The 24,823-nt window shown below is 52.3% G+C and overlaps 1 protein-coding gene across 3 annotated transcripts in view; it reads right to left on the bottom strand.

Annotated features, from left to right (window-relative positions):
* Window positions 1-22,338, bottom strand: part of PHLDB3 (pleckstrin homology like domain family B member 3) — a 31,144-nt gene extending 8,806 nt beyond the window's left edge. For all 3 annotated transcript variants that reach the window (XR_010344256.1, XR_010344255.1, XM_064381227.1), the window contains exons 1-14: window positions 22,126-22,338; window positions 20,375-20,557; window positions 20,005-20,142; window positions 15,371-15,499; window positions 14,721-14,894; window positions 13,321-13,431; window positions 13,089-13,172; window positions 12,356-12,469; window positions 7,194-7,293; window positions 6,951-7,041; window positions 6,780-6,867; window positions 6,389-6,445; window positions 3,289-3,505; window positions 2,244-2,329 (exon numbers count right to left, since the gene is read on the bottom strand). Coding sequence is in view for 1 of the 3 variants with exons in the window: in XM_064381227.1 (XP_064237297.1) it covers window positions 2,244-2,329; window positions 3,289-3,505; window positions 6,389-6,445; window positions 6,780-6,867; window positions 6,951-7,041; window positions 7,194-7,293; window positions 12,356-12,469; window positions 13,089-13,172; window positions 13,321-13,431; window positions 14,721-14,894; window positions 15,371-15,499; window positions 20,005-20,142; window positions 20,375-20,557; window positions 22,126-22,338 (1,785 nt within the window). In the remaining 2 variants the exon portion in view is untranslated. The remainder of the gene's footprint in view (window positions 1-2,243; window positions 2,330-3,288; window positions 3,506-6,388; window positions 6,446-6,779; window positions 6,868-6,950; window positions 7,042-7,193; window positions 7,294-12,355; window positions 12,470-13,088; window positions 13,173-13,320; window positions 13,432-14,720; window positions 14,895-15,370; window positions 15,500-20,004; window positions 20,143-20,374; window positions 20,558-22,125) is intronic.
* Between the last annotated feature and the right edge of the window lie 2,485 nt (window positions 22,339-24,823).

Here is a 24,823-nt window from a genome sequence, read left to right as displayed (position 1 = left end):
AAGTGGGACTTACTGCACCTTCTCTCAGTCTAACTTCTCCTATATTAGAAATATAGGCATTCAAATTCCACCTCCCCAAAATCTAGGTCCGCTTGTACCTGGGGAAAATTAGTGTCTCGAACCCGTTATTGAAAACCCACTTGCCAATCACAAATTGAGTAAATCCCTTATGTCCATTATCTGTTTTTAGCCCTGATGGAATGAGTTTATGTGTGCCCATTCTACACATGAGAAAACTAAGGCTGGTCAGGCTGGGTGGCTCATGCCTGCAATCCCAGCACTTTGGGAGGTTAAAGCGGATGGATTGCTTGAGCTCAGGAGTTCGAGATCATCTTGGGCAACATAGGGAGACTCCATCTCTACAAAAAAATACTAAAAAAAAAAATTATCTAGGTATGGTGGCACGCACATATTGTCCTAGCTACTCTGGAGGCTGAGGCAGGAGGACTGCTTGAGCCTGAGAGATAGAGACTGCAGTGAGCTATGATTGTGCCACTGTACTCCAGCCTGGGCAACAGAGTGAGACCCTCTCTCCAAAAAAAAAAAAAAGAAAAGAAAACGAAGGCTAAAGTCACTTTCCTGATGTCACATAGCTGAGATTCCAACCTAATTGCTAAAAAGCCAGTTTAGTTACTCTCCATAGAGCTTTCTAAATATTGTATCGGGCCAGGCACGGTGGATCAAGCCTGTAATCCCAGCACTTTGGGAGGCCGAGGCAGGTGGATCACGAGGTCAAGAGATCGAGACCATCCTGGTCAACATGGTGAAACCCCGTCTCTACTAATACAAAAAAAAAAAAAAAAAAAAATTAGCTGGGCATGGTGGCGCGTGCTTGTAATCCCAGCCACTCAGGAGGCTGAGGCAGGAGAATTGCCTGAACCCAGGAGGCGGAGGTTGCGGTGAGCCGAGATCGCGCCATTGCACTCCAGCCTGGGTAACAAGAGCGAAACTCCGTCTCAAAAAAAAAAAAAAAAAAAAAAAAAAAATATTGTATCGGTTGCCAACATTTAAATTTTTGGCACTGTGCTTTTATACAAAGTTTCAGTTCCTGAATTCTCTAGGGGAAAATAAATACAAGACATGATGGGGGCCGCTCCTATTTGGCAACCGTTGGCAGAAGCCAAGTAACAACCATCTCCTTTATCTATTTAAAAAAAAAAAAAAATTATTTTTGAAACAGAGTTTAACTCTGCTGCCCACACTGGAGTGAGGTGATGTGATCTCAGCTAACTGCAACTTCCACTTCCCAGGTTCAAGCAATTCTCCTGCCTCAGCCTCCCGAATAGCTAGGATTTCAGGCGTGTACCACCACGCCCAGCCAATTTTTGTATTTTCAGTAGAGATGGGGTTTCCCTGTGTTGGCCAGGCTGGTCTCAAACTCCTGACCTCAGAGTTTGAGGTCAGCCTCCCAAAGTGCTGGGATTACAGGTATGAGTCACCATGCCCAGTTAAAAACTTTTTTAAAAAACCGAGATGGGGTCTTGCTATGTTGACCAGGCTGGTCTCAAACTCCTGGCCTCAAGTGATCCTCCCGTCTTGGTCTCCCAAAATGTTGGGATTACAGGGATGAGCCCCTGTGCCAGGTCTAAAGGAGACCATCTCCTTTAGATGCTCCCAGGCTGCCCTACCCTTGCTCTGACCTCTTCATTCATTTATTCCCAGCTTGACATCATAGTTTGCCACATTTTGGCTCTAATACTTTTGCTCCAAGAAAATTAACAGTGACAGGCAGGTGTGGTGGCTCACACCTGTAATCCCAGCACTTTGGGAGGCTGAGGCAGGTGGATCATGAGGTCAGGAGTTCGAGACCAGCCTAGCCAACATAGTGAAATGCCGTCTCTACTAAAAATACAAAAATTAGCCAGGTGTGATGGCGTGCCTGTAATCCTAGCTACTCGGGAGGCTGAGTCAGGAGAATTGCTTGAACCCAGGAGGCGGAGGTTGCAGTGAGCCGAGATGATGCCACTTCACTCCAGCCTGGGCAACAGAGTGAGACTCCGTCTTAAAAAAAAAAAAAAAACAAGCCAGTAACAGTGGGTGAAAGCCAGAGTCTAGGCTCTTAATTTTTGGTCCCTGCAGTCGGGTGACCTGTTTGTCTTTTCTGCGACAAACAGGTACTCCTGGGAGTACCCTGACAGGAGAAGCTGCGAGTGGCTTTCCCCAGGACGAGCCAGGGATGAGATAAGGCTTGATTCCAGCTGGATCTCCAGCTGGGAGGGCAGGGGGACACCGAAGGGCTTCACCTTGAAGGCACAGCGTAAGTGGTCGTAATAGACTTCCTCAATGGCCTGGAAGTAGATGACACCTTTGAGCTTGGTCTCTCCTTTGTCTGGTAGCGGAGGCAAGAGAAAGAGAGAGCCAGTGAGAAAGGTGTGTCTGTGTGTGTCAAGGTGAGGGTCATTGGCCCTAAGTCCTGAAACTGGGCTTGGGGTAAGGAACACGGTGTCAGGAGTCTGAAGGTCCCTAAAGGTTGGGAGGTGAGTGAATATTAATGCTGAATGGGAGATTGGGTGCAGAAACTGGACACCACTGGGGGGTGGGGTCTGCGGAGCTGGAATCCTAGGCCCTGAATGCCTCGCTCTCTGAGAAGGGAAGGAACTCAAGTACTTTCTAGGCATAATCTCTGCCCCCCTCAAACTCTCCTGGAGGGATAAGTACATTGATCTTCATTTCACAAATGCGGAAACCAAGACTCAGAGAGGTTAAGTCACTGGGTACAAGTCACACAGCCAGAGCCGACAGAGCCAGGAGTCACCCGGGAGAGGTGGTCACCTCAGATGGTCATATAGGTTAGGGGAGAAGGATTTAGCCAGAGCTGACAGAGCCAGGAGTCACCCGGGAGAGGTGGTCACCTCAGATGGTCATATAGGTTAGGGGAGAAGGATTTCAGGCAATACAAGTGTCCAAGGAGAGGTTTAGAATAATTGATTCTCCTAGAGAAGGAGAACAAGGACCCAGGACTTCTGACCTTTGGGGGGTTGAGGGCAGCTGACAGTGCAGGTTCAGACTCATGGGTGTCTTAGGAACATGGGGCCTGGGAAGCTTGAATTGTACTAAACTGTTATCTGCATCCCTGGGGTAGACTGGAGGTTTGAATTCTGGGTAGCTTAAAGAGAGACTGGGGATCCGGACCCCAGGGTCTGGAGGAAAGAGGGAGCTGGGAGCCAGGACTCCTAGGTTGTAGGGAAAGTAGGAGCTAGGGACCTGAACTTCTGGTGTCTGTAGGGAAGGGGCTTCCAGAGTGGAACTCCAGTGTCCCGGGGCCCGTGGTGGCCAGGCTGGGCTTACCTGCATAGTAGGCCAAGCGGCGGGCTTGGCGGTCAAAGCAGAACCATCGCTTCCTCCAGGTCTTGATGCGGCCACCCATCTTCACCAGGGGTCCGCGGCAGCAGCCCCCAGACACCTGCACATGTGGGCAGTTTTCCGGGTTGTGGCCCCATCCCTCCAGATGCTGCCGGAGATCCAAGATGCGAGGGCCTGGAGGGTGTGGTGGGGTAGGCGGGGCCTGGGAAGCAAAGAGAAGGGGCAGCTGATGTAAGGGGTAGGGGATTCTACAGCCTGGAGCCCCTCGAGGGGAGCGAGTCATGGCAGCTTACATGTAAGGCCCGCTGCAGCCTTTAGAGGGTAATATTAACAATGACCATCTGATGAATGCAGCGGTTACATTGATTGACTATGACACTCTGCCCAGGGCTTTATAGGCATCAGCTCCTTGACACTTCATGGCAGAGAGCCCCATTTTACACATGAGCAAACTGAGGTACAGAGAGATGATGTAATGCACCCGAGGTCACACAGAGCTTCTAGACAGCAGAACTGGGACACAAGCCCAGGTATTTCTGACCCTTGAGCTCACCCTGAAACATCAGAGGCCTATCAAAAGAAATTAAGAGGTCGGGCGCGGTGGCTCATGCCTGTAATCCCAGCTCTTTGGGAGGCTGAGGTGGATGGATCATGAGGTCAGGAGATCGAGACCATCCTGTGTCACACAGTGAAACGCTGTCTCTACTAAAAATACAAAAAAATCAGCCAGGCATGGTGGTGCGCACCTGTAATCCCAGCTACTCAGGAGGCTGAGGCGGGAGAATCGCTTGAACCTGGGAGGCGGAGGTTACAGTGAGCCGAGATCGCGCCACTGCACTCCAGCCTGGGCTATAAAGCGAGATTCCATCTCAAAAAAGAAAAAAAAATGTTAAAATGCAGACTCTGATTCAGTCATTTCAGGGTGGGGTCTGGGGTGGGGGTGAGGTTCTGCATGTGTGACAAGCTCCCAGGTGGGCCCTGTTGCTGCTGCTCCACCAGCCACACTTTGAGCATCAAGGAATTAGAAAACTGAAGCAGGATGGGCGTGGTGGCTCACGCCTGTAATCCCAGCACATTGGGAGGCCAAGGCAGGAGGATGCTTAAGCCCAGAAGTTTGAGACCAGCCTGGGGCAACATGGTGAAACTCCATCTCCACAAAAAATACAAAAATTAGCCGGGCATGGTGGTATGTGCCTAAGGATCCCAGGTAACTGGGAGGCTGAGGTGGGAGGATCGCTTGAGCCCAGGAGGTGGAGGCTGCAGTGAGCCCAGATCACACCACTGCACTCCAGCCTGGGTGACAAAGGGAGACCGTGTCTCAAAAAAAAAGGAAGAAAGAAAGAAAACTGAAGCAAGGCCAGAGCAAGAAGGGATGAGAAACAGAGATGAGATTGACTGGTTGGAGGCAAGAGAGTGAGGTGGGGAAATGAGGAGTAGGGAGGAGGACTGCAGGGAGGGAAAGGCCGGGTTTCAAGAGCACCCTCTGGGCCTGTGATCTCATCAAACCCATGCAGGAAGACCAAGGATCAGCGCCGTGTGGGGAAGCTCCCTCTCTGTATCAGGCAGTGTGCCAAACCGTCACTGTGATGACCTCGTTTCCTCTCCAAAACAAGCCATTAATGTCCCCACTAGACAGATCAAGAAACTGAGGCTTTAAGAAGAGGTGACTCTCCAAGGTCACCAAACTAGGATGTAGGGGAGCTGGGCCCCAATCTAGGAGGAGAGGAGGATGGCCTTGTCCACTGCTTCCCGGCTGTGTCACCTCCACAGAACTCCTGCCCCTAGGGGAGCCTCAGTTCCCTGCGCTAAAACACCAGGGTTATCACAGCACCCTCCTCTGGGGATGTTTCACGGATGAGCTGGCTGCCCTCAGGGTCTTCTGCCCAGAGATTCCTCTTCTAGGTGTGAAGCCCAGAGATACACCTGCTCGTGTGCACAAAAGAAGCAGGTGTATAGGGCAGGGGACACAGCACACAGCAGGGGACTGTTTAATACATGATGACGTGGCCAGGCACAGTGTCTCATGCCTGTAATCCCAGCACTTTGGGAGGCCGAGGTGGGTGGATCACGAGGTCAGGAGTTCAAGACCAGCCTGGCCGAGATGGTGAAATCCTGTCTCTACTAAAAAAATAAATAAAAAATTAGCCAGGCATGGTGGCAGGTGCCTGTAATCCTAGCTACTCGAGAGGCTGAAGCAGAGAATGATTTGAACCTGGGAGGCGGAGGTTGCAGTGAGCTGAGATCATGCCACTGCACTCCAGCCTAGGCAACAGAGCAAGACTCTGTCACAAAAATAAATAAATAAATAAATAAAAATAAATGAGGATGCTACAAGGCAGGCGGAACACCAGAGCAGGAGCAATTCATTTTGTGTGTGTGTGTGTGACAGAGTCTCACTCTGTTGTCCAGGCTGGGGTGCACTGGTAGGATCTTGGCTCATTGTAACCTCTGCCTCCAGGTTCAAGCAATTCTCCCACCTCAGCTTCTCGGGTAGCTGGGATTACAGGCACATGCCACCACGCTTGGCTAATTTTTGTGTTTTTAGTAGAGACAGGGTTTCACCATGTTGGCCAGGCTGGTCTCGATCTCCTGGCTTCAAGTGATCCGCCTGCCTCGGCCTCCCAAAGTGCTGAGATTACAGGCATGAGCCATGGCACCCAACCCAGTGCTTCTTTTGTTTTGAGACAACAAAGTTTTGCTCTTGTTGCCCAGAGTGCAATGGTATGATGTTGGCTCACCGCAACCTCCGCCTCCCGGGTTCAAGCAATTCTCTTGCCTCAGCCTCCCAAGTAGCTGGGATTACAGGCATGCACCACCACACCCAGCTAATTTTGTATTTTTAGTAGAGACGAGGTTCCTCCATGTTGGTCGGGCTGGTCTCAAACTCCCAACCTCAAGTGATCTATCCACATAGAGATGACCATCATCAGCTCACGGGACCAGGAACTGGCCCTCTGTCATTCCCTTTCCCTTGCCACACTCAGGACACTTTTCTGTGGCATCGGAGGAGAGGAAAGGGTAAGATGTGAGAAAAGGGGGAGAAACAGAGCAGGAGGGGTGGTCGTGAGGGCAGACTGGGACTGACCGTGATGGCAGGAACAGCAGGGCCTGAGGAACCTTCTGTGCCCCTTCTTGTTCCTTCCTGTAGATTCAGGATGAAGCACTGAATGAAGATTCCAGCCCATAAGATGATGGGCAGGGCAGAGAATGTCCTAGGTTCCCTGTTATGAGGGTGGAAGGGCTGGAGGCCTGGACTCCTGGGTCTGAGGGAGGAGGGGCTGGGGAACTGGACTCCTGAGTCTCAGGGAGGAGGGTTGAGGGCCTGGACTCCTGGGTCTGAGGGAGGAGGGGCTGGGGGTCTCCTGGGTCTGAGGGAGGAGGGGCTGGGGGTCTCGAGGGGCTGGGGGTCTCCTGGGTCTGAGGAAGGAGGGGCTGGGGCAGTCTCCTGTTCCTAAGAGGCTGGCCTGAGCTCTCACCCGGGCCTTAAGCAGCCGCTCTCTCTCCGCCACGGCCTGCCGCAGGAGCCGCTCCATGTGGGCAATGTCCGGGTGGATGGCCCCACAGCTAGGAGGAGGGAACACAGATGGGGTGGGTTACAGTGGCTGCACCTCTTCCCCCATGTCCCCTGCTTCTCTCTGACAACTCACCTATTCCCACGGCCACAGTTCAGCAGCTGGTAGAGGGGGTATCTGCCGGAGTCCCCCACTGCTGGTGGGAGAGCTGAGGCCTCCAGGGATTCTAGGGTAGAGGGGACTAGGTTAGGAGGCTGGATACACCCTGGCCTGAACCCCTCCACTTCTCCCCCTGCAGGCACAGGTGCAGCTTTCCTCCATCCTCTGCCGCAGGATGGGTGCTGACGCGGGGGAAATGGGGAACAGGGTGATCCTCACCAGTACAATGGAAGGACAGGGGTCGGGGGGATCCTCTCTGGTTCGCCCTCTCTCCCCTTCTTCGGGGCAGGCTACCGGTCCTCTGGAGGCCAATGGAGCCCTGAAAACACAAAAGGTCCATGCGCTTAGGAAAAATGCTTGATCTCCACCATAAGTCAGAGCACTGCCCAGTGAAACCACCACCCAATCAGCACAAACCAAAAAGCTGCCATCAACATGTGCTGAGTGAAAGGACCTCACGGGGGTATGATCCCATTTAGAAGAAACATCCAGAACAGGCAAATGAACATAGAGATGGGAGGTAGAATCGAGGTTGCCAGGAATGGAGTTGATGGGGGATGGAGAGGCTACGGGATGCAGGGTTTCTTTTTCTTTTATTTTTTTTAGATGGAGTTTCACTCTTGTTGCCCAGGCTGGAGTGCAATGGCGTGATCTCAGCTCATCGCAACCTCTGTCTCTCAGGTTCAAGCGATTCTCCTGCCTCAGCCTCCCAAGTAGCTGGGATTACAGGCATGTGCCACCATGCCTGACTAATTTTGTATTTTTAGTAGAGACAGGGTTTCTCCATGCTGATCAGTTTGGTCCCAAACTCCCGACCTCAGGTGATCCACCTGCCTCAGCCTCCCAACGTGCTGGGATTACGGGTAGGAGCCACCACACCAGCAGGGATGCAGGGTTTTTTTTGGGGGTTAATGAAAATGTTCTAAAATTGATTGCAGTAATGTTTGCACAACTTTGAATATACTAAAAGACTAGAATTGCACATTTTAAAGGAATGAATTATATGGGACGTGAATTATGCCTCAATAAAACTCTTTTTAAAAATCCCACCATGGGTTGGGCATGGTGGCTCATGTCTGTAATCTCAGCACTTTGGGAGGCCAAGGTGGGTGTATAACTTGAGGTCAGGTGTTCGAGACCAGCCAAGCCAATATGGTGAAACCCCATCTCTACTAAAAATACAAAAGTTAGCCAGGTGTGGTGGCATGTGCCTATAATCCCAGCTACTCAGGAGGCTGAAGCAGGAGAATTGCTTGAACCCGGGAGGCAGAGCGAGCAATGCAGGCTGGGTGACAGAGCAAGCCAGACTCTGTCTAAAAAAAAAAAACCCACTGTGGCCAGGCACAGTGGCTCACACCCATAACACCAGCACTTTGAGAGGCCGAGGCAGGCAAATTGCTGGAGCCCAGGAGTTGAAGACCCGCCTGAGCATCATGGTGAAATTCCGTCTCTACAAAAAATACAAAAATTAGCCGGGCATGGTGGCGTGTGCCTGTAGTCCCAGCTACTGTGGAGGCTGACCTGGGAGGATCACTTGAACCCAGGAGGTCAAGGTTGCAGTGAGCTGAGATTGTGCCACTGCACTCCAGTCTGGGTGACAGAGCGAGAACCTGTTTCAAAAATAAATAAATAAATAAGTAAAATAAAAAAACCCACTGTGCTGGTGGCTATGTAGGAAACCCAGACGCCTTCACACGACACTGGGGGTATTCTACTGGAACAAGCTTTACAGAAAACAACTTGGCTTTTTAAAAGAAAATCAGAATGACAAATGCATAAACCATGGAACCCCAATTCTACTTCTAGGAATTCAGCTGATGGATACACTCATACACATGCAAAGTGATCTGAGTTCAAGGTCATTCCCTGCAGTGCCATTTGTGCTAGCAAAAGCCTGGAGGCCACCTCAGTGCCCATCAGAAGGGGACAAGATAAATGAACCATGGCTTATGCACTCCACAGACAACTTTTTTTGGAGATGGAGTCTTGCTCTGTCCCCAGGCTGGAATGCAATAGCACCATCTTGGCTCACTGCAACCTGTGCCTCCTGGGTTCAAGCGATTCTCCTGCCTCAGCCTCCTGAGTAGCTGGGATTGAAAGCACATGCCACCACACCAGGCTAATTTTTGTATTTTTAGTAGAGATGGGGTTTCACCATATTGGCCAGGCTGGTTTCGAAATCCTGACCTCAATGATCCACCTGCCTCAGGCTCCCAAAGTGCTGGAATTACAGGCATGAGTCACCATGCCCAGCCAACTCCATGGACAATTCTGCAGCGTAGAACGAGAGGAAGATGCATCCTACATCCAGATGGACCATAATATCCAAAAAAGAAAAAACGGAACATAATATCCAAGAGAATAGCAAGGCAAGGTGTGGTGGTGTGCACCTGTGGTCCCAGCTACTCAGGAAGCTGAGGTGGGAGGATCACTTGAGCCTAGGAGGTTGAGGCTGCAGTGAGCCATGATCATACCACTCACTGCACTCCAGCCTGGACAACAGTGAGATCCTGTCTCTTAAAGTTTTTTTTAAAAAAGCAAGTACAGGAGGTCAGGAGTTCGAGACCAGCTGGCCAACACAGTGAAACCCTGTCTCTCTCTACTAAAATACAAAAAAAAAAAAAAAATTAGCCAGGCATGGTGGTGCATGCCTGTAGTCCCAGCTACTCAGGAGACTGAGGCAGGGGAATCACTTGAACCCGGGAGGTGGAGATTTCAGTGAGCGGCACTGCACTCCAGCCTGGCGACAGAGTGAGACTCCATCTCAAAAAAGCAAATGCAGAGCAGTACAGTAGGTATGCATAAAAAGAGGGGGAAAGCATGTACAGGACTAGCTGTGTCAGCACAGAATATCTCCAGAGAACACATGGGAAATTGGTAGCCCGGGTGGCCCTCAGGAAGTGAACAGCGGAGGAGGGTAACAAGAGCCACAGAGTCTTCTCTGAATATCCTCCCACACCGTGTGAATTTTCAACGAGGAGAATGTTAACTTTTTAAAAGCAAATAAACATGACAACTAAATGCAAACAGTTTTCCTGGACCAGAAGAAAAAAAGGTGGAGGGGGAGGTTTTTGTGAATTTTTTGCTAGAAAAAAACACTGGTGGGGCTGGAAACAGTGGCTCACGCCTGTAATCCCAGCACTTTGGGAGGCCAAGGCGGGTGGATCACGAGGTCAAGAGATCGAGACCATCCTGGTCAACATGGTGAAACCCCGTCTCTACTAAAAATACAAAAATTAGCTGGGCATGGTGGCGCGTGCCTGTAATCCCAGCTACTCAGGAGGCTGAGGCAGGAGAATTGCCTGAACCCAGGAGGCGGAGGTTGTGGTGAGCCGAGATCGTGCCATTGCACTCCAGCCTAGGTAACAAGAGCGAAACTCCGTCTCAAAAAAAAAAAAAAAAAGAAATTTTATATATTAGGTTGAGACGGGAAATTGCCAGTATACGACTGTTTCTTGCCACCAAATAATAGCAATTCCATAAGGTTCAAAGTGATAAAATGGTTTAGAACAGATCCTGACCTATATTAAGTGCTTTAAAATTAGTATTAACATTGATTAGTAAATAGCAAGGTTTTTTGTTTTTTTTTTCTGAGATGGAGTCTCACACTGTCACCCAGGCTGGCATGCAGTGGTGTGATCTTGGCTCACTGCAACCTTCACATCCTGAGTTCAAGCTATTCTCCTGCCTCAGCCTCCCAAGTAACTGGGATTACAGGCATGCACCACCACGCCCAGCTAATTTTTTGTATTTTTAGTAGAGAGGGGGTTTCACCAAGTTGGCCAGGCTAGTCTTAAACTCCTGACCTCCTTGATCCACCCGCCTCAGCAGCCTCCCAAAGTGCTGGATTGCAAGCATGAGCTGTCACACAGTTATTCTTTTATTTTTTTTTGAGACAGAGTCACACTCTGTGTGAACTGTGAGGCCCAGAGTGATTAAGAACATAGGCTCTAGGAGGCCGGGCACGGTGGCTCACACCTGTAATCCCAGCACTTTGGGTGGCCAAGGCGGGAAGATCACCTGAGGTCAGGAGTTCAAAACCAACCTGGCTAACATGACAAAACCCCATCTCTACTAAAAATACAAAAATTAGCCAGGTGTGGTGGCACACATCTGAAATCCCAGCTACTTGGGGGGCAGAGGCTGGAAAATCGCTTGAACCCAGGAGGTAGAGATTGCAGTGAGCCGAGATCGTGGCATTGCACTCCAGCCTGGGCAACAAAAGTGAAACTCTGTCTCAAAAAAATAAACAAAAGCCAGTGAGACCCTATCTCTACAAATAATTAAGAAATTGGGCCCACGTGTGGTGACTTATGCCTGTAATCCCAGCAATTTGGGAGGCTAAGGCGAGGGGACCAGTTGAGCCCAGGGGTTCAAGACCAGCCTGGGCAACATAAGGAGACCCCCATCTCTATAAAAGTAACTTCAAAAATCAGCTGTGTGTGGTGGTGCATGCCTGTCGTCCCAGCTACTCAGGGAGGATCACCTGAGCCTGGGAGGTTGAGGCTGCAGTGAGCTGTGATTGCACCATTGCACTCCAGCCTGTGCAACAGAGTGAGACTATATGAAAAAAAAAAAGCTAGAAGAGGACTTGAAATGTTCTCAACACATAGAAATGATCAATACTTGAGGTGATGGATACTCCAAATACTATGACTTGATTATTACGCATTCTATGTATGTAATATCACATGTACTCCATAAATATGTTCAAAATATATCTTTTTTTTTTTTTTTTTGAGATGGAGTCTCGCTCTGTCGCCCAGCCTGGAGTGCAATGGTGCAATCTTGGGTCACTGCAACTTCCAACTCCCCGGTTCAAGCAATACTCCTGCCTCAGCCTCCCAAGTAGCTGGGATTACAGGTGCCCACTACCACACCTGGCTAGTTTTTGTATTTTAGTAGAGACAGGGTTTCATCATGTTGGCCAGGCAGGTCTTGAACTCCAGACCTCAGGTCATCTGCCCATCTTGGCCTCCTAAACTCCTGGGATTACAGGCATGAACCACTGCACCCAGCATCTGTTGTAACTGTTAAAGAACTGGGCCTCCCAGTTTTAAGGAAGTCTAGAAGGATTCTCAAAACACAAATAGATGCATTACTTCTGAGACAGGGAGACCTTCTTATTAATATATGCTGTTTGGTTGCTTTTAAATATCTACTCCTGGGTGCGCATGTTTCTAGTTCGCCAGGGCAGGGGTGGGTGTTACACAGAAAAAAACAATAATAAAGCTGGAGTCATAGGAATACCCCTTGGCCAACCTTCCCTATGCCCCACCCCCGTACAGAAAATCAGAGTGGAAGTTCTGGAGGCCCTAGTTCAGGGACTGTGCTCTCGACCAATAAGACACACAGGGAAACAGAGGCAGTGGGGGAGGCACCTGCAGGGAGCTGTGGACAGAGAAGAGGCAGGAAGAGGTAGAGGTGGCAGCGGTGTGGGCCACGGGGTCCTGGAGCACCAGCAGCTGGTGATCTGTCTTCTGGGTGAACAGCAGCTGTAGGAGAGGGGGTGAAGTTTCATGTGAACAGAAGGGACCCCACAGCAACCACCAGTTCCCACACGCTCTGGCCCACACCTCTAGTGCCACCCATTACTCAGAAAGAAAACCTAAGGAGAGCTGGAATGTGGTCCTCAGTGTCCAGTCTCCCAGCATAGGGCTGTGGGCAGAGACTGCTGGTTCCCTGAAGAGGGGCTGGGGGCCTGGACTCCTGGGTCTGAGGGAGGAGGGGCTGGGGCCTGACTCCTCGGTCTGAGGGAGGAGGGGCTGGGGCCTGACTCCTGGGTCTGAGGGAGGAGGGACTGGGGCCTGACTCCTGGGTCTGAGGGAGGAGGGACTGGGGCCTGACTCCTGGGTCTGAGGGAGGAGGGACTGGGGCCTGACTCCTGGGTCTGAGGGAGGAGGGGCTGGGGCCTGACTCCTAGGTCTGAGAGAGGAAGGAGCTGGGGCCTGGACTCCTGGGTCTGAGGGAAGAGGGGCTGGGGGCTGGACTCCTGGGTCTGAGGGAGGAGGGGCTGGGGCCTGGACTCCTGGGCCTGAGAGAGGAAGGAGCTGGTGTCCTGCACTGTCAAGTCTGAGGGAGGAGGGGCCAACAGGCATATAAAAATCCCCATACCTTAGTGAGGGCCGGGTTGGGCTCAGAGAAGTCCCCACCAGGTGTTCCCTGAAGGCAACTGAGCTCGAGCAGCCGGCTCCGTTCCTAGCGGAAGATACAGACGGCTACTGTCAAAGTCAGAATGGGCTGTCCCAGCTGCTTTTCCGAATGTCAGGAGACATCTGGGGTGCAGGGAGGTGGTGGGATGCCCCGGGGCAAGTGGGGACGGTGGGACAGGTGCCAGGGAGCTCACCTGTGACAGGGCCTGAAGGGCTTCCTCCTTCTTCTGGCTCAGCCCCCGGCTCTCGGCTGCCATCTGCTCCCCCAGTGACTTGAGCTGCTCTTCTAGGACCCGGATCCGGCGCTGCAGAGCACCCCTGTCCCGGTTACTCAGCTGCCAAGGCCCCACCCTCCCACAGAAGCGCATCTGCCTGGAGGGCTGGAGTTTGCGCCAGCCCCTCCCAGAGACCACGGGATCCGAGTGTTCAGGGCTGGGGACCGAGCATTCAGCTCCCTGGACCCTCCTCCCTTTTGAGGGTCCAGAAGAGATCTGGGGAGGACTGGGGAGGATGAAGAGACAGGGATGGACAGAAAGAACACCGACCAAGACAGGCCCCAAAAGACAGAGAGGTAGACAAAGACTCAGGGAAAAGGAAAGACAGAAATAGAACGGAGACAAATAGAGACAACCCGAGACAAAGGAAGCCAGCGGGACAGGAAAAAGATCCAGAAGCCGGTGGGAAAAGGAGACCCACAGAAGAGTTTTCTAATCCACAACTTTGGGAAACTCTGTGAATGTGAAGCTCCCAGGAAGGATCTGGTGGAGTGTCTTTTTGGAATAGAGGCAAAGAATGTGGTGGTGAAAACCAAGTTTGTTCAAATCCTGGCTGTGGCGAGGCACAGTGGCTCATGCCTGTAATCCCAGCTCCTTGAGAGGCCGAGGTGGGAGGACTGCTTGAGCCCGAGAGTTTGAGAGCAGGTGAAACCCTGTCTCTACTAAAACTACAAACAGCATCCAAGTGTGGGGACTGGCACCTGCGGTCCTAGCTACTCAAGAGGCTGAGGTGGGAGGATCGCTTAAGCACAGGAGGTCGAGGCTGCAGTGAGCTGTAAGCATGTCATGGTACTCCAGCCTGGATGACAGAATGAGACCCTATCTCAAAAGAAAAAAAAAAAAATCTTAAGCCGGGCGCGGTGGCTCACACCTGTAATCCCAGCACTTGGGGAGGCTGAGGTGGGCGGATCACCTGAGGTCAGGAGTCCGAGACCAGCCTGACCAATATGGTGAAACCCCATCTTTAAAAAAAAAAAAAAAAGAAGAAAAGAAAAAAAAGATCCTGGCTCTATCCCTTTACCAACTAAGGAAGCTTGGAAAAGATTACTTAAGCACCTTGACCTTCAGTTTCTTCATTTATAACATGGAAAAAAATGTAATAGGACTTGCCTCATTGGTTTGTTGTAAGGATTCAATGAGGAAATACTCATGAAACATTCAGGACCATGTCTGGCATTAGTAAATGTTTCATCAGTATCAGCTCTTGTTGTTACTATTCAGAAGAACATGACAGGCAGGAAACAAGGACAGAGTAAAGGGCAGACAGAGCAGGGGAGACAAGAGCAGCAAGGGAGGCAGGGCTGCTGGGCATGACTCACTCTGTGCTGCGCCATGCTGGCCTGAAGTTCCCGGACCTTGGGGTCTGGCGCCTGGGGCCCAGGGCTGTCCCGATCCTCCTCCTCCTCCTCCTCCTCCTGCCGGCTCTCCCGCTCCAGTTGCTGGAACTCTAGGTCCTCATAGGCACGTTGGGCCACATCCAGCTGTTCCCTCATCTATAGATCAGAACGCAAAAAGGCTGGAGACCTGGGTCCCTAGGACCCCAGAGAGTAGTGGGCTGGGGCTGGGAATCCTGGTCTGAGGAAGAAGGTGACTGAGGACCTGGACTCCTGGGTCCTGGAGGAGGAAGGGGCTAAGAACCAAAGGGCCAGCTGGGCGCTGTGGCTCACGCCTATAATCCCAGCACTTTGGGAAGCCGAGGTGGATGGATCACCTGTCAGGAGTTTGAGACCAGCCTAGCCAACACAGTGACACCTGTCTCTACTCAAATTCCAAAAATTAGCCGGGTGTGGTGGTGCGCACCTGTAGTCCCAGCTACTCAGGAGGCTAAGGTGGGAGAATCACTTGAACCTGGGAGGTGAAGGTTGCAGTGAGCCAAGATTATATCACTACACTCCAGCCTGGGCAATGGAGCAGGACTCTATCTCAAACAAACAAACAAAAAAAAAAAAAAAACCCAGAGGGTCATTACCTCCTGCACACCCTGCAGAAGCCGCTCGCGCTGGTCCTCCGGCTGTGAGTCGAGCTGTCCCTGGGCCTCATGGAGTCTCTGGCGAAGACCTTCTAGGCGATCCCGTTCCTGGCTCAGCCGCCTCTGTTCCTGAAAGAACAATCAGGTTCTCAGCCTCAGCTTGAGCGTAGAGAGGGAAACAGAGGCCAGCCACATCTCAGAGCCTGCCTGGGGTGTCAGCTCTACAAAGGCAGGGACTTCATCTATCTGATTCACTCCTGTGCAGGCCTCCCTCCCAGTCAGCACCAAGATTTTAAAGGAATGAATGAGGCCAGGTGTGGTGGCTCACACCTAACATCCCAGCACTTTGGGAGGCCAAGGTGGGAGGATCTCTTGAGCCCAGGAGTTTGAGATCAGCCTGGGCAACATAGGGAGAGCCCATCTCTACAAAAAATTTAAAAAATTAGGACTGGCAAGGCGCAGTGGCTCAAGCCTGTAATCACAGCACTTTGTGAGGCTGAGGTGGGCAGATCACGAGATCAGGAGTTCGAGACCACCTTGACCAACATGGTGAAACCGTGTCTCTACTAAAAATACAAAGATTAGCCAGGCATGGTGGCAGGCACCTGTAATCCCAGCTACTCAGAAGGCTGAAGCAGAAGAATTGCTTAAACCCGGGAGGCGGAGGTTGCAGTGAGCTGAGATTGCACAACTGTACTCCAGCCTGGGTGACAGAGCGAAATTCTGTCTCCAAAAAAAAAAAAAAATTCATGAGGTGTGTTAGTGCATGCATGTAGTTCCAGCTACTTGGGAGGCTGGATTGCTTGAGCCAGGGAGGTCGAGGCTGCAGTGAGCTGTGTTTCCATCACTGCCCCAGTCCAGGTGACAGAGGGAGACCCTGACTTGAAAGAAAAGAAAAGAGAGAAAGAAAGGAGAAAGAGAAGAAAGAAGAAAGAAAGGAAGGAAGGAGGGAAGGGAGAGAGAGAAGGAAGGACGGAAGGAAGGGAGGGAGGGAGGAAGGAGGAAGGGAGGGAGAGAGGGAGAGAAGGAAGGAAGGGGAAAGAAAGAGAGAAAGAGAGAAAGAGAAAGGAAAGAAGGAGAAAGAAAAAGAAAAAGAAAAGAAAGAAAGAGAAGAGAAGGAATGAATGCAAAACCTATTCATGCTCTGTGATATGGGGATGCAGAAGTGGACTGTATCTGGGCCCTGCCCTCCAGGTGGGAACGCAGCCAATTGGAAAGATCAGGGCAGTAAAACCCAGAGACTGTGGGAACCTGGAATGAAGAACAAGGTCTGACAGAGGTTGAGGCTGCAGTGATCGCACTACTGCACTCCAGCCTGGGCGACAGAGCAAGACCCTGTCTAAAAAGGAAAAAAAATCAGGGAGCATTTAGATCTGGGAAAATAAAAGGAGCCAGAAGGGCATTTTGGGCAGAGGAAACGGCATGGCACAAATACATGAAGGTTGAAAAGTAAAGGCAGTCTGGGGGACAAACTCCAGCCAGAGTGGAAGAGGATGTGGTGGTGGGAAGGCCAGCTCGGCCAGCTCATGGTGGGCTTGGTCAGCCTGGGGATATGGGAGCCACAGAAGGACCGAAAGGAGGGAGTAGGACCTAGGAATCATCCCTCTGGGAGATGGGTTAGAGGGGTGGAGAGCAGCTCCCTCTGGAGTCCTCCAAGCGGTGAGGATGAGACCTAAGCTGGAGCCTGGGCAGTGGAGCTGGAAGAGAGATGGCCTAGACAGGGAGGATTAGGAAGCAGAAATGACAGGACATGGTGGTGGAGGGCTTGGAGGCGAGAGGCAGGGATCTGTCCAGTGCGAAGTCCAGGACTCTGGCCTGGTGATCAAAGGGACAGCAAGACAAACAGTGTGGAGAAGGCAGTTGCTGAGGTCAGCTTTGGATATGGTGAAGGAGAAGCAGCCAGACTCCTGGGTCAGAGGGAGGAGGGGCTGGGGCCCTGGACTTCTGGGTCTGAGGGAGGAGGGGCTGGGGACCTGGACTCCTGGGTCTGAGGGAGGAGGGGTTGGGGCCTGGACTCCTGGGTTTGAGGGTGGAGGGGCTGGGGCCTGGACTCCTGGGTTTGAGGGTGGAGGGACTGAGGGCCTGGACTCCTGGGTCTAATGAAGGAGGGGCTAAGGGCCTGGATTCTTGGTTATGAGGAAGGAGGGGCTATGACTGGGATTTCTGGATCTGGGTGAAAAAGGAGTACTTAGTAGCCAGTACCCTAGGAAGAAGGGCACATTTCTCTCTTAGAAGAGAAGGCCTGGGAGAAATAGGTGATCTTTGAGGATAAATGAGGGCCCAGGACCCAGCCCCAGGAAATGCCAACAAACAAGACATTTGCAAAGAAAAAAACTGACAAAATCACAAGTCACCATTTTCTAACCTATAAAGATAACTGACCTAAGCAATGACCACTGATATGGACGTTAGAATATTCAGATAAAATAGTCTTTTTTTGTGAGAGAGAGTTTTGCTCTTGTTGCCCAGGCTCGGTGCAGTGGCACGATCTCGACTCACTGCAACCTCCGCCTCCTGGGTTCAAGCAATTCTCCTGCTTCAATCTCCTGAGTAGCTGGGATTACAGGTGCCCACCACCACACCAGGCTAATTTTTTGTGTTTTTAGTAGAGACAGGGTTTCATCATGTTGACCAGGCTGGCCTTGATCAAACTCCTGACCTCAGGTGATCCACCCGCTTTGACCTTCCAAAGTGCTGAGATTACAGGCGTGAGCCACCATGGCTGCCGAAAGATTCTTAAGAAGAGACCAGGGTGACCTCATGAAGTCTGGACAACCACCAGAGATGAGTTTCCTGACACTGGCTCAGGAAGCACTTCTGAATACAATCCAACCTCTCCCTCTAACCAACACCTGCTTGCAGAAACAGGGGCATGTTCGGGGCGCCACAGGTATGCAATCAGCCATGCTCTGCCTGTGAGACAGAAGACTGGGTTTTTCCAATAAACGTTACGGGGAAGACACAGGGGGTGGGAACCACCAGAGATGAAACAATAGGCCAGACATAAGAACCAGCCACACTGGCCTTTGGGGACTTCATTCAAACAAGCCACCTGTTTTTTTGTTTGATTGTTTGTTTGTTTTTTCTTTCTTTCTTTCTTTCTTTTTTAAGACAGGGTTTCAGCATGTTGGTCAGACTGGTCTTGAACTCCCGACCTCAGGTGATCCACCCTCCTTGGCCTCCAAAGTGCTTGGATTACAGACGTGAGCCACCATGCCCAGCCACAAGCCACCTGTTAACTGGTGTTTTAAGACTATGTGGGAGACATAAAAACTAACCAGAAATAAGACGATACTAAGAACTTGTTATTATTATTATTATTACTTTTGAGACAGGGTCTTGCGCTGTCACCTAGGTTGAAGTGCAGTGTCATGATCACAGCTCACTGCAGCCTCTACTTCTGGGTGCAACTGATCCTCCCACCTCACTCTTCTGAGTACTGGGACCACAAGCGCACGCCACCACGCCTGGTGTCTCATCATGTTGCCAGGCTGGTCTCACACTCTTGGCTCAAGAGATCCTCCCACCTTGGCCCCCACCAAAGTGCTGGGATTACAGGTGTGAGCCACCTCGCCCAGCCAAAAAGGTTTTTTTATCTGTCAATGATACACTCTAAAGATATGTACAGGCCATATGATGTCTGGGATTGGCTTTTAAAACTAGGGATGGGAATAAATGGAGATATGAAACAAGAATGGAAAAATATTGGCAGGGTGCAGTGGCTCATGCCTGTAATCCCAGCACTTTGGGAGGCCCAGGAGGGTGGCTCACCTGAGGTCAGGAGTTGGAGACCAGCCTGCCCAACATAGCAAAACCCCATCTCTACTAAAGATACAAAAAATTAGCCAGGCATGTTGGCAGGCCCCTGTAAGTCCAGCTATTTGGGAGGCTGAGGCAGAAGAATTGCTTGAACCTGGGAGGCGGAGGTTGCAATGAGCCAACATCGCGCCACTGCACTCCAGCGTGGGTGACAAGAGTGAAGCTCTGTCTCAAGAAAAAAGAATGGAAGAATATTAATCATTGTTGAAGCTGGTGGGCACAGGACATGGGAGCTGCCTGACTATTGTAGGTTTGGAATTTTTTTCTTTCTTGTTTTTTTTGAGACTGAGTCTCACTCTTATCACCCAGGCTGGAGTGCAATGGTGTGATTGATCTTGGCTCACTGTAACCTCCACCTCCCCAGTACAAGTGATTCTTCTGCCTCAGCCTCCTAAGTAGCTGGGATTAGGAGCCCACCACCACACCGGCTAATTTTTGTATTTTTAGCAGAGACAGGGTTTTGCCATGTTGGCCAGGCTGGTCTCGAACTATTCAGTTCAGGCAATCCACCTGCCTCAGCCTCCAAAACTGCCACGAGGACAGGCATGAGCCACCGCGCCCGACCGGTTTGGAAGTTTTCACAAACCCACATTTAAATAGCAAACGGACAGGGACAAAGGAAGAGCCCCCAAAATCACGTCCAGTGAGGGCGGAGGAAAAACAGGAGGGGCATCAGCCCCTCACACTCTCGGGAGCCCAAAAGACTCCTTTGGGGAATAGGGACAACCCCGGGACGCAGGTGGCTAGGAGCACACCATCAACATCCATGGACCAGGAATGAGACTGCAGATGAAGACCCAGTGAGCCAAACACACCTGTTCCCGCTGCTGGCAGCCACCCCGCTCCGAGGCCGCCTGCTGCCCCAGCAGCTCCCGCAGCTGCTCCTCCTCCCGGCGAGCGGCCACTCGCTCCCCAGCCAGCTCGCCCCGCAACAGGGCCACCTCCACCTCCATCTGCAGAGAGAATGCAAGGGCTGGGGGCTCCGGCGCCTGGGTCCAAGGAGGAAGCCCAGGGCCTGAACTACTGAATTTGAAGGGAGGACGAACTCCAGGGACCTGGATTTGTAGGGAGGCTCGGAGCGGGTGGGCCTAGAATCTGATCCCACCGGAGGGAAAGGCTGGGAGTCCGGCCTTGTGGGTTCCCTTTGAGTTGGGGCCAGGCTTCCCAAGGGGTCCGCAGCCTCACCTCGATCTTCAGCTCCTTCCTTTGGCGCTGTAGCTCCTTCACTCGCTGCTCCATCAGGGCCACGCGAGTCAATGCCTCCAGTTGCTGTCCTCGCAAACGCCGCGCCGCCCCTCGCACCCCTTCCCCCAAAGAGGTGGATGCGGGGGGTGTGGCCACCTTCGCTATCGGAGGCGTAGCCTCGGGCTGAAGTTGAGGGGGCGTGGTAAGTGGAGATGCCTCGCCCCTTGCAATCTCAAAGTAGGTCTGGTCCCCACCCACATCCCCCTCAGCAGGTCTCAGTCCACCTAACACAAACACCACTCCCATAATCTGTCACAGGCTCTTTTCTTTTCTTTTTCTTTTTGTCCTGACATAGGGTCTCACTGGATGGAGTGCAGTGGTGTGATTACGGCTCACTGCAGCATCGACCTCCCGGGCTCAAGCGATCCTCCTGCTTCAGCTTCCTGAGCAGCTGTGACTGCAGGCGCTCACCACCACGCCAACCTCTTTATTTATTTATTTTAGTAGAGAGGGGGTCATGCTATGTTGCCCAGGCTGGTCTCAAACTCCTAGACTCAGGCGATTCTCCCACCTCGGCTTCCCAAAGTGCTGGGATTACAGGCGTGAGTCCCGGCGCCCAGCTTCAGCCTCTTGTATTTAAGATCGGAGTGGGGGAGGGTGCAAGTCCAGTGACCACCCGACCACACCGACCACAGAGGCTTGCAGTACCGTATGGGAGGTGGGGGGATACAAAGCCGACTTATGAAAGGTGTTTCTTTTTCTCTATCCAGGTCCTATTGTCTTGGCGTCACTTTCGCCTAGTGCCTGGATCTGTCTCTCTGTCTCTCTCTCCACCCCTCCCCATCTCACAGACTCAGTATCTGTCCGCTGACTCTGAGTCACTAGATCTTTCTCCCTCGGAGTATCTCCCTCTCTCGAGGTTTGTCTCTATTTGTTTCTCTGAGCATCTCTGCCATTTATTTCTAGGTTTCCCTCTGACTCGATTCCCCTTTCTGACTCTCTTCTCCAGTCTCACTGTGTCTCTATCTCTTTTGGGTCTTTGTCTCTTAGTTTCCATGTCTCCGGGTCTCTGTCTGGTTTCTTGATCTCTCTGCAACTCTTACTCGTTTGGTTCTCTCTGTTCAGTAGTCTCTCCTGTCTCTGGGTCCCTCTGTCTCTGAGTTTCTATCTAGTCTCTCTCTCTCATTTTTAGAGATAGGTTTTGCTCTGTCCCAGGCTATGATGCAGTGGTGCCATCATAGCACACTGCAGCCTTCAACTCCTGGGCTCAAGCATCCTTCTGCCTCAGCCTCCCAAGTAACTAGGATTACAGGCACGCGGCGCTGTGCTTGGACAATTTTTGTATTTTTTGTAGAGACGGGGATTTGCTATGTTGCCCAGACTTGTCTCGAACTCCTGGGCGGCTCAAGAGATCCTCCCCTCGGCCTCCCCAAGTGCTGGGGTTACAGGCCTGAGCCACCTATCTGGGTCCTCTAGACCCCTCTCTCTGTCTCTGTCGCCCGTTTGGGTCCCTCTCCGTTCTTGGGGCCTCTCCGTGGCTCTGTCTATCTGGTTTCTGTCTCTCTGCGTCTCTGCCTCTCTGGCTCCGTGTCCCGGTGTCGTGTCTCAGTACTCTCCGCTGTCACTGGGTCTCTCGCCCTGTCTCCGGCGCTCTGCCTTTCCGGTTTCCCTCTACCTGTGTACCTGCCCGGCCACCTATTTGGGTCCCCGTCGGTCCAGGCCCCCCGCGCGGTCGCCCTCGGGCCCCTCACCGCGTCGCGGCTGCTCTCGGTGCTGCTGCCTTCTCCCACTTCTTCTTCCTCCGCCTCCCGCTCAGCTCCTCCGCAGCTCGAAGCCTCCACCAGGACGTCGGGCTTCTCCTGTTCCCGGGACTCCTCGGGATGGCCCTGGTGCTGGACCTCCACATCGCGTTCCGGGACTGGCAGCGGCGGGATCCCCTCTTCGGGGCTACTCCGCGTCCCCATGGCCGCCCGGGCTCCTGCGAGGTGGGCGGGACCAGGCGCTATGGGGGCGGGGCCTGGGGGCGGGGCGGGGCCGGGGCCTAGGAGGCCCGAGCGCCGAGCGCGTCTGCTGCGGGGTGCGGAGAACCCCCCCGCCAGGAGGCGGGGCCTAAGAGTTCAAAGGATGGAACTGAGGGCTGCGGAGGCAAGTCCTGAAGTTTCCAGAGGCGGGGCTTGATGGCTCCAAGGCGACAGGAATTTGAGTCCGGGGTCGTAGCGCGCCCCCTACTGGCCACTTCGACCCCGCCTCCCCTCCCTCCTCTCCAGGTGTCAGGCCTTGTACCTTCCCAGCAGCCCCCCACAATCTCATGGACTCTCTTAGAGCGACCCATCTTCTCCCTCCCGGACTCAGCAGTTCGGCTCCCGCCGCGTCCTCCCCGGAGCCCCGTAGGCTTAGTCCCGACCCCACTGTGCAGGGGAACAGCGCCCATGCCGCCTCGCCCAGGAATCCAGGAGTCGAGGCTCCCAGCCTCCCCTCCTCTGGACGAGCCAGGAGTCGGAGTCCTTGAGATTCCGAAGTCCAGCCCCCACCTCCCGCAGCCTCAGCCCCCTCACCAGCTCAGCCTTCGGCGCGCTCCTCTCTGCGCGCTCCTCTCTGCGCGCTGGGCACGGCCGCTTCTGCCTATGAGACAGGTGGCAGGGGAAGAGGGAGGAGAGAGAGGCCACCCCGTCCCCCTCCCCAGCAGCCCGGAAGTGGAGGGGGGACAACAGGTCCAACAGCTCCCGAGGGAGGAGGGAGCGACGGGCTTGCCCCACCCGCGGCCTAGGCATCCGACCATCCCGGCCCCACCGGTCCCACCCTCGTGGAACTCAGCACCACGACCTCCCAGTCTCACTCCAGCCCCTCATTCCTGCCCCCTGGAGGGCCAAGAGTCTTGGCCACCTCTGTATGGGCCCCTCTCTAGTGTTCAGTCCCTGGGAGTTCAGAAAGGAAGGCAGGAATGGAGATGGGGACCCCTCCCCTCTAATGAGCCCTTTAGAAGAGCCCTGACCGGTTTGGGGAGCTGGACAAGGGGAAGGGGTGCCCTGAATTGAGTCAGAGACCTGCCCAGACTGAGGGAAGTGTACCGCCACCCACCCATCCAATTTTGCTATGGGGTGGAGGGCAGAGGTTAAAGGTCTCAGCCAGACCCTTTCCTCTCTGGGCGAAAACAGGAAAATAACTAGTATATGAAAAGGGATGATTAGAAGTCAAGAGCTGTGCTGAACACTGTGTACCCGGTCATTTAATTTCACCCTCAAAGCTGCCCAGCAAGAAAGTGATTACTACCTCCATTTCTTTTTTTTTTTTTTTTAATAGAGACTGGGTTTCTTCATGTTGCCCAGGGTGGTCTTCAACTCCTGGGCTCAAGCAATCTGCCTGCCTCGGCCTCTCAAAGTGTTGACATTACAGGCATGAGCCACCCTGCCTGGCCTACTATCTCTATTTTATACTTGGGGATACAAGCCGAGGAGGACAAATGCACCCAAGATTGGCTGGGCACAGAGGCTCATGCCTGTAATCCCAGCACTTTGGGAGGCTGAGGCAGGTGAATTGCTTGAGGACAGGAGTTCAAGATCAGCCTAGGCAACATGGAGAAACCCCATCTCTACCAAAAATACAAAAATTAGGCTGGGTGCCGTGACTTGTGCCTGTAATCCCAGCACTTTGGGAGGCCAAAGCGGGTGGATCACAAGGACAGGAGATAGAGACAATCCTGGCCAACACGGTGAAACCCTGTCTCTACTAAAAATGCAAAAATTAGCTGGGTGTGTTGGCAGACACCTGTAATCCCAGCTATTTGGGAGGCTGAGGCAGAAGAATCACTTGAACCCAAGAGGCAGAGGTTGCAGTGAGCCGAGATTGCGCCACTGCACTCCAGCCTGGCAACAGTGAGACTCTCAAAAAACAAACAAACAAACAACAACAACAACAAAAACAAAAATTAGCCAGGCGTGGTGGTGCCCACCTATAATCTCAGCTTCTCCAGAGGCTGAAGTAGGAGGATCTCTTGAGCCCAGGAGGTTGAGTCTGCAGTGAGCCTTGAATGCGCCACTGCACTCCAGCCAGGACAACAGAGTTAAGACTCTGTCTCAAAAAAATATATAGCCAAGGTCTACACATGTTATAAATGGTAAAATGCAGGCTTCATTCTCTGAAAGTCCATGTTCTTTTTTTTTTTTTTAATTAAAAATTTAAAACTTGGATCGCTGGATTCAAAGTCCATGTTCTTAACCATTGTGTCTACTGTCACTCCAAGCCAGGAAGTACCCAAAAGATCCTTCCAAATGATAATAACTTCAATGGTGAACACTGATAGGCAAAATGCCAAGCACTCACACATGTATGACTCATCAGAGCACCACAACACCCTGTTATGATTACTTCCGTTCTACAGATAAGAAAACTGAGGCCTAGGGAAGTGAAGAACCTTACTCCAGAGCTAAGTGGGAAGTGGCTCAAAAGCAA

The sequence above is a fragment of the Aotus nancymaae genome, unplaced genomic scaffold (assembly GCF_030222135.1).
Source record: "Aotus nancymaae isolate 86718 unplaced genomic scaffold, 86718_ANA_hifiasm-v0.15.2.pri h1tg000028l, whole genome shotgun sequence".
Lineage (NCBI taxonomy): Eukaryota > Metazoa > Chordata > Mammalia > Primates > Aotidae > Aotus > Aotus nancymaae.
Note: the sequence above shows the minus strand (reverse complement) of the source record. Positions and strands in the feature narration are given on the sequence as shown.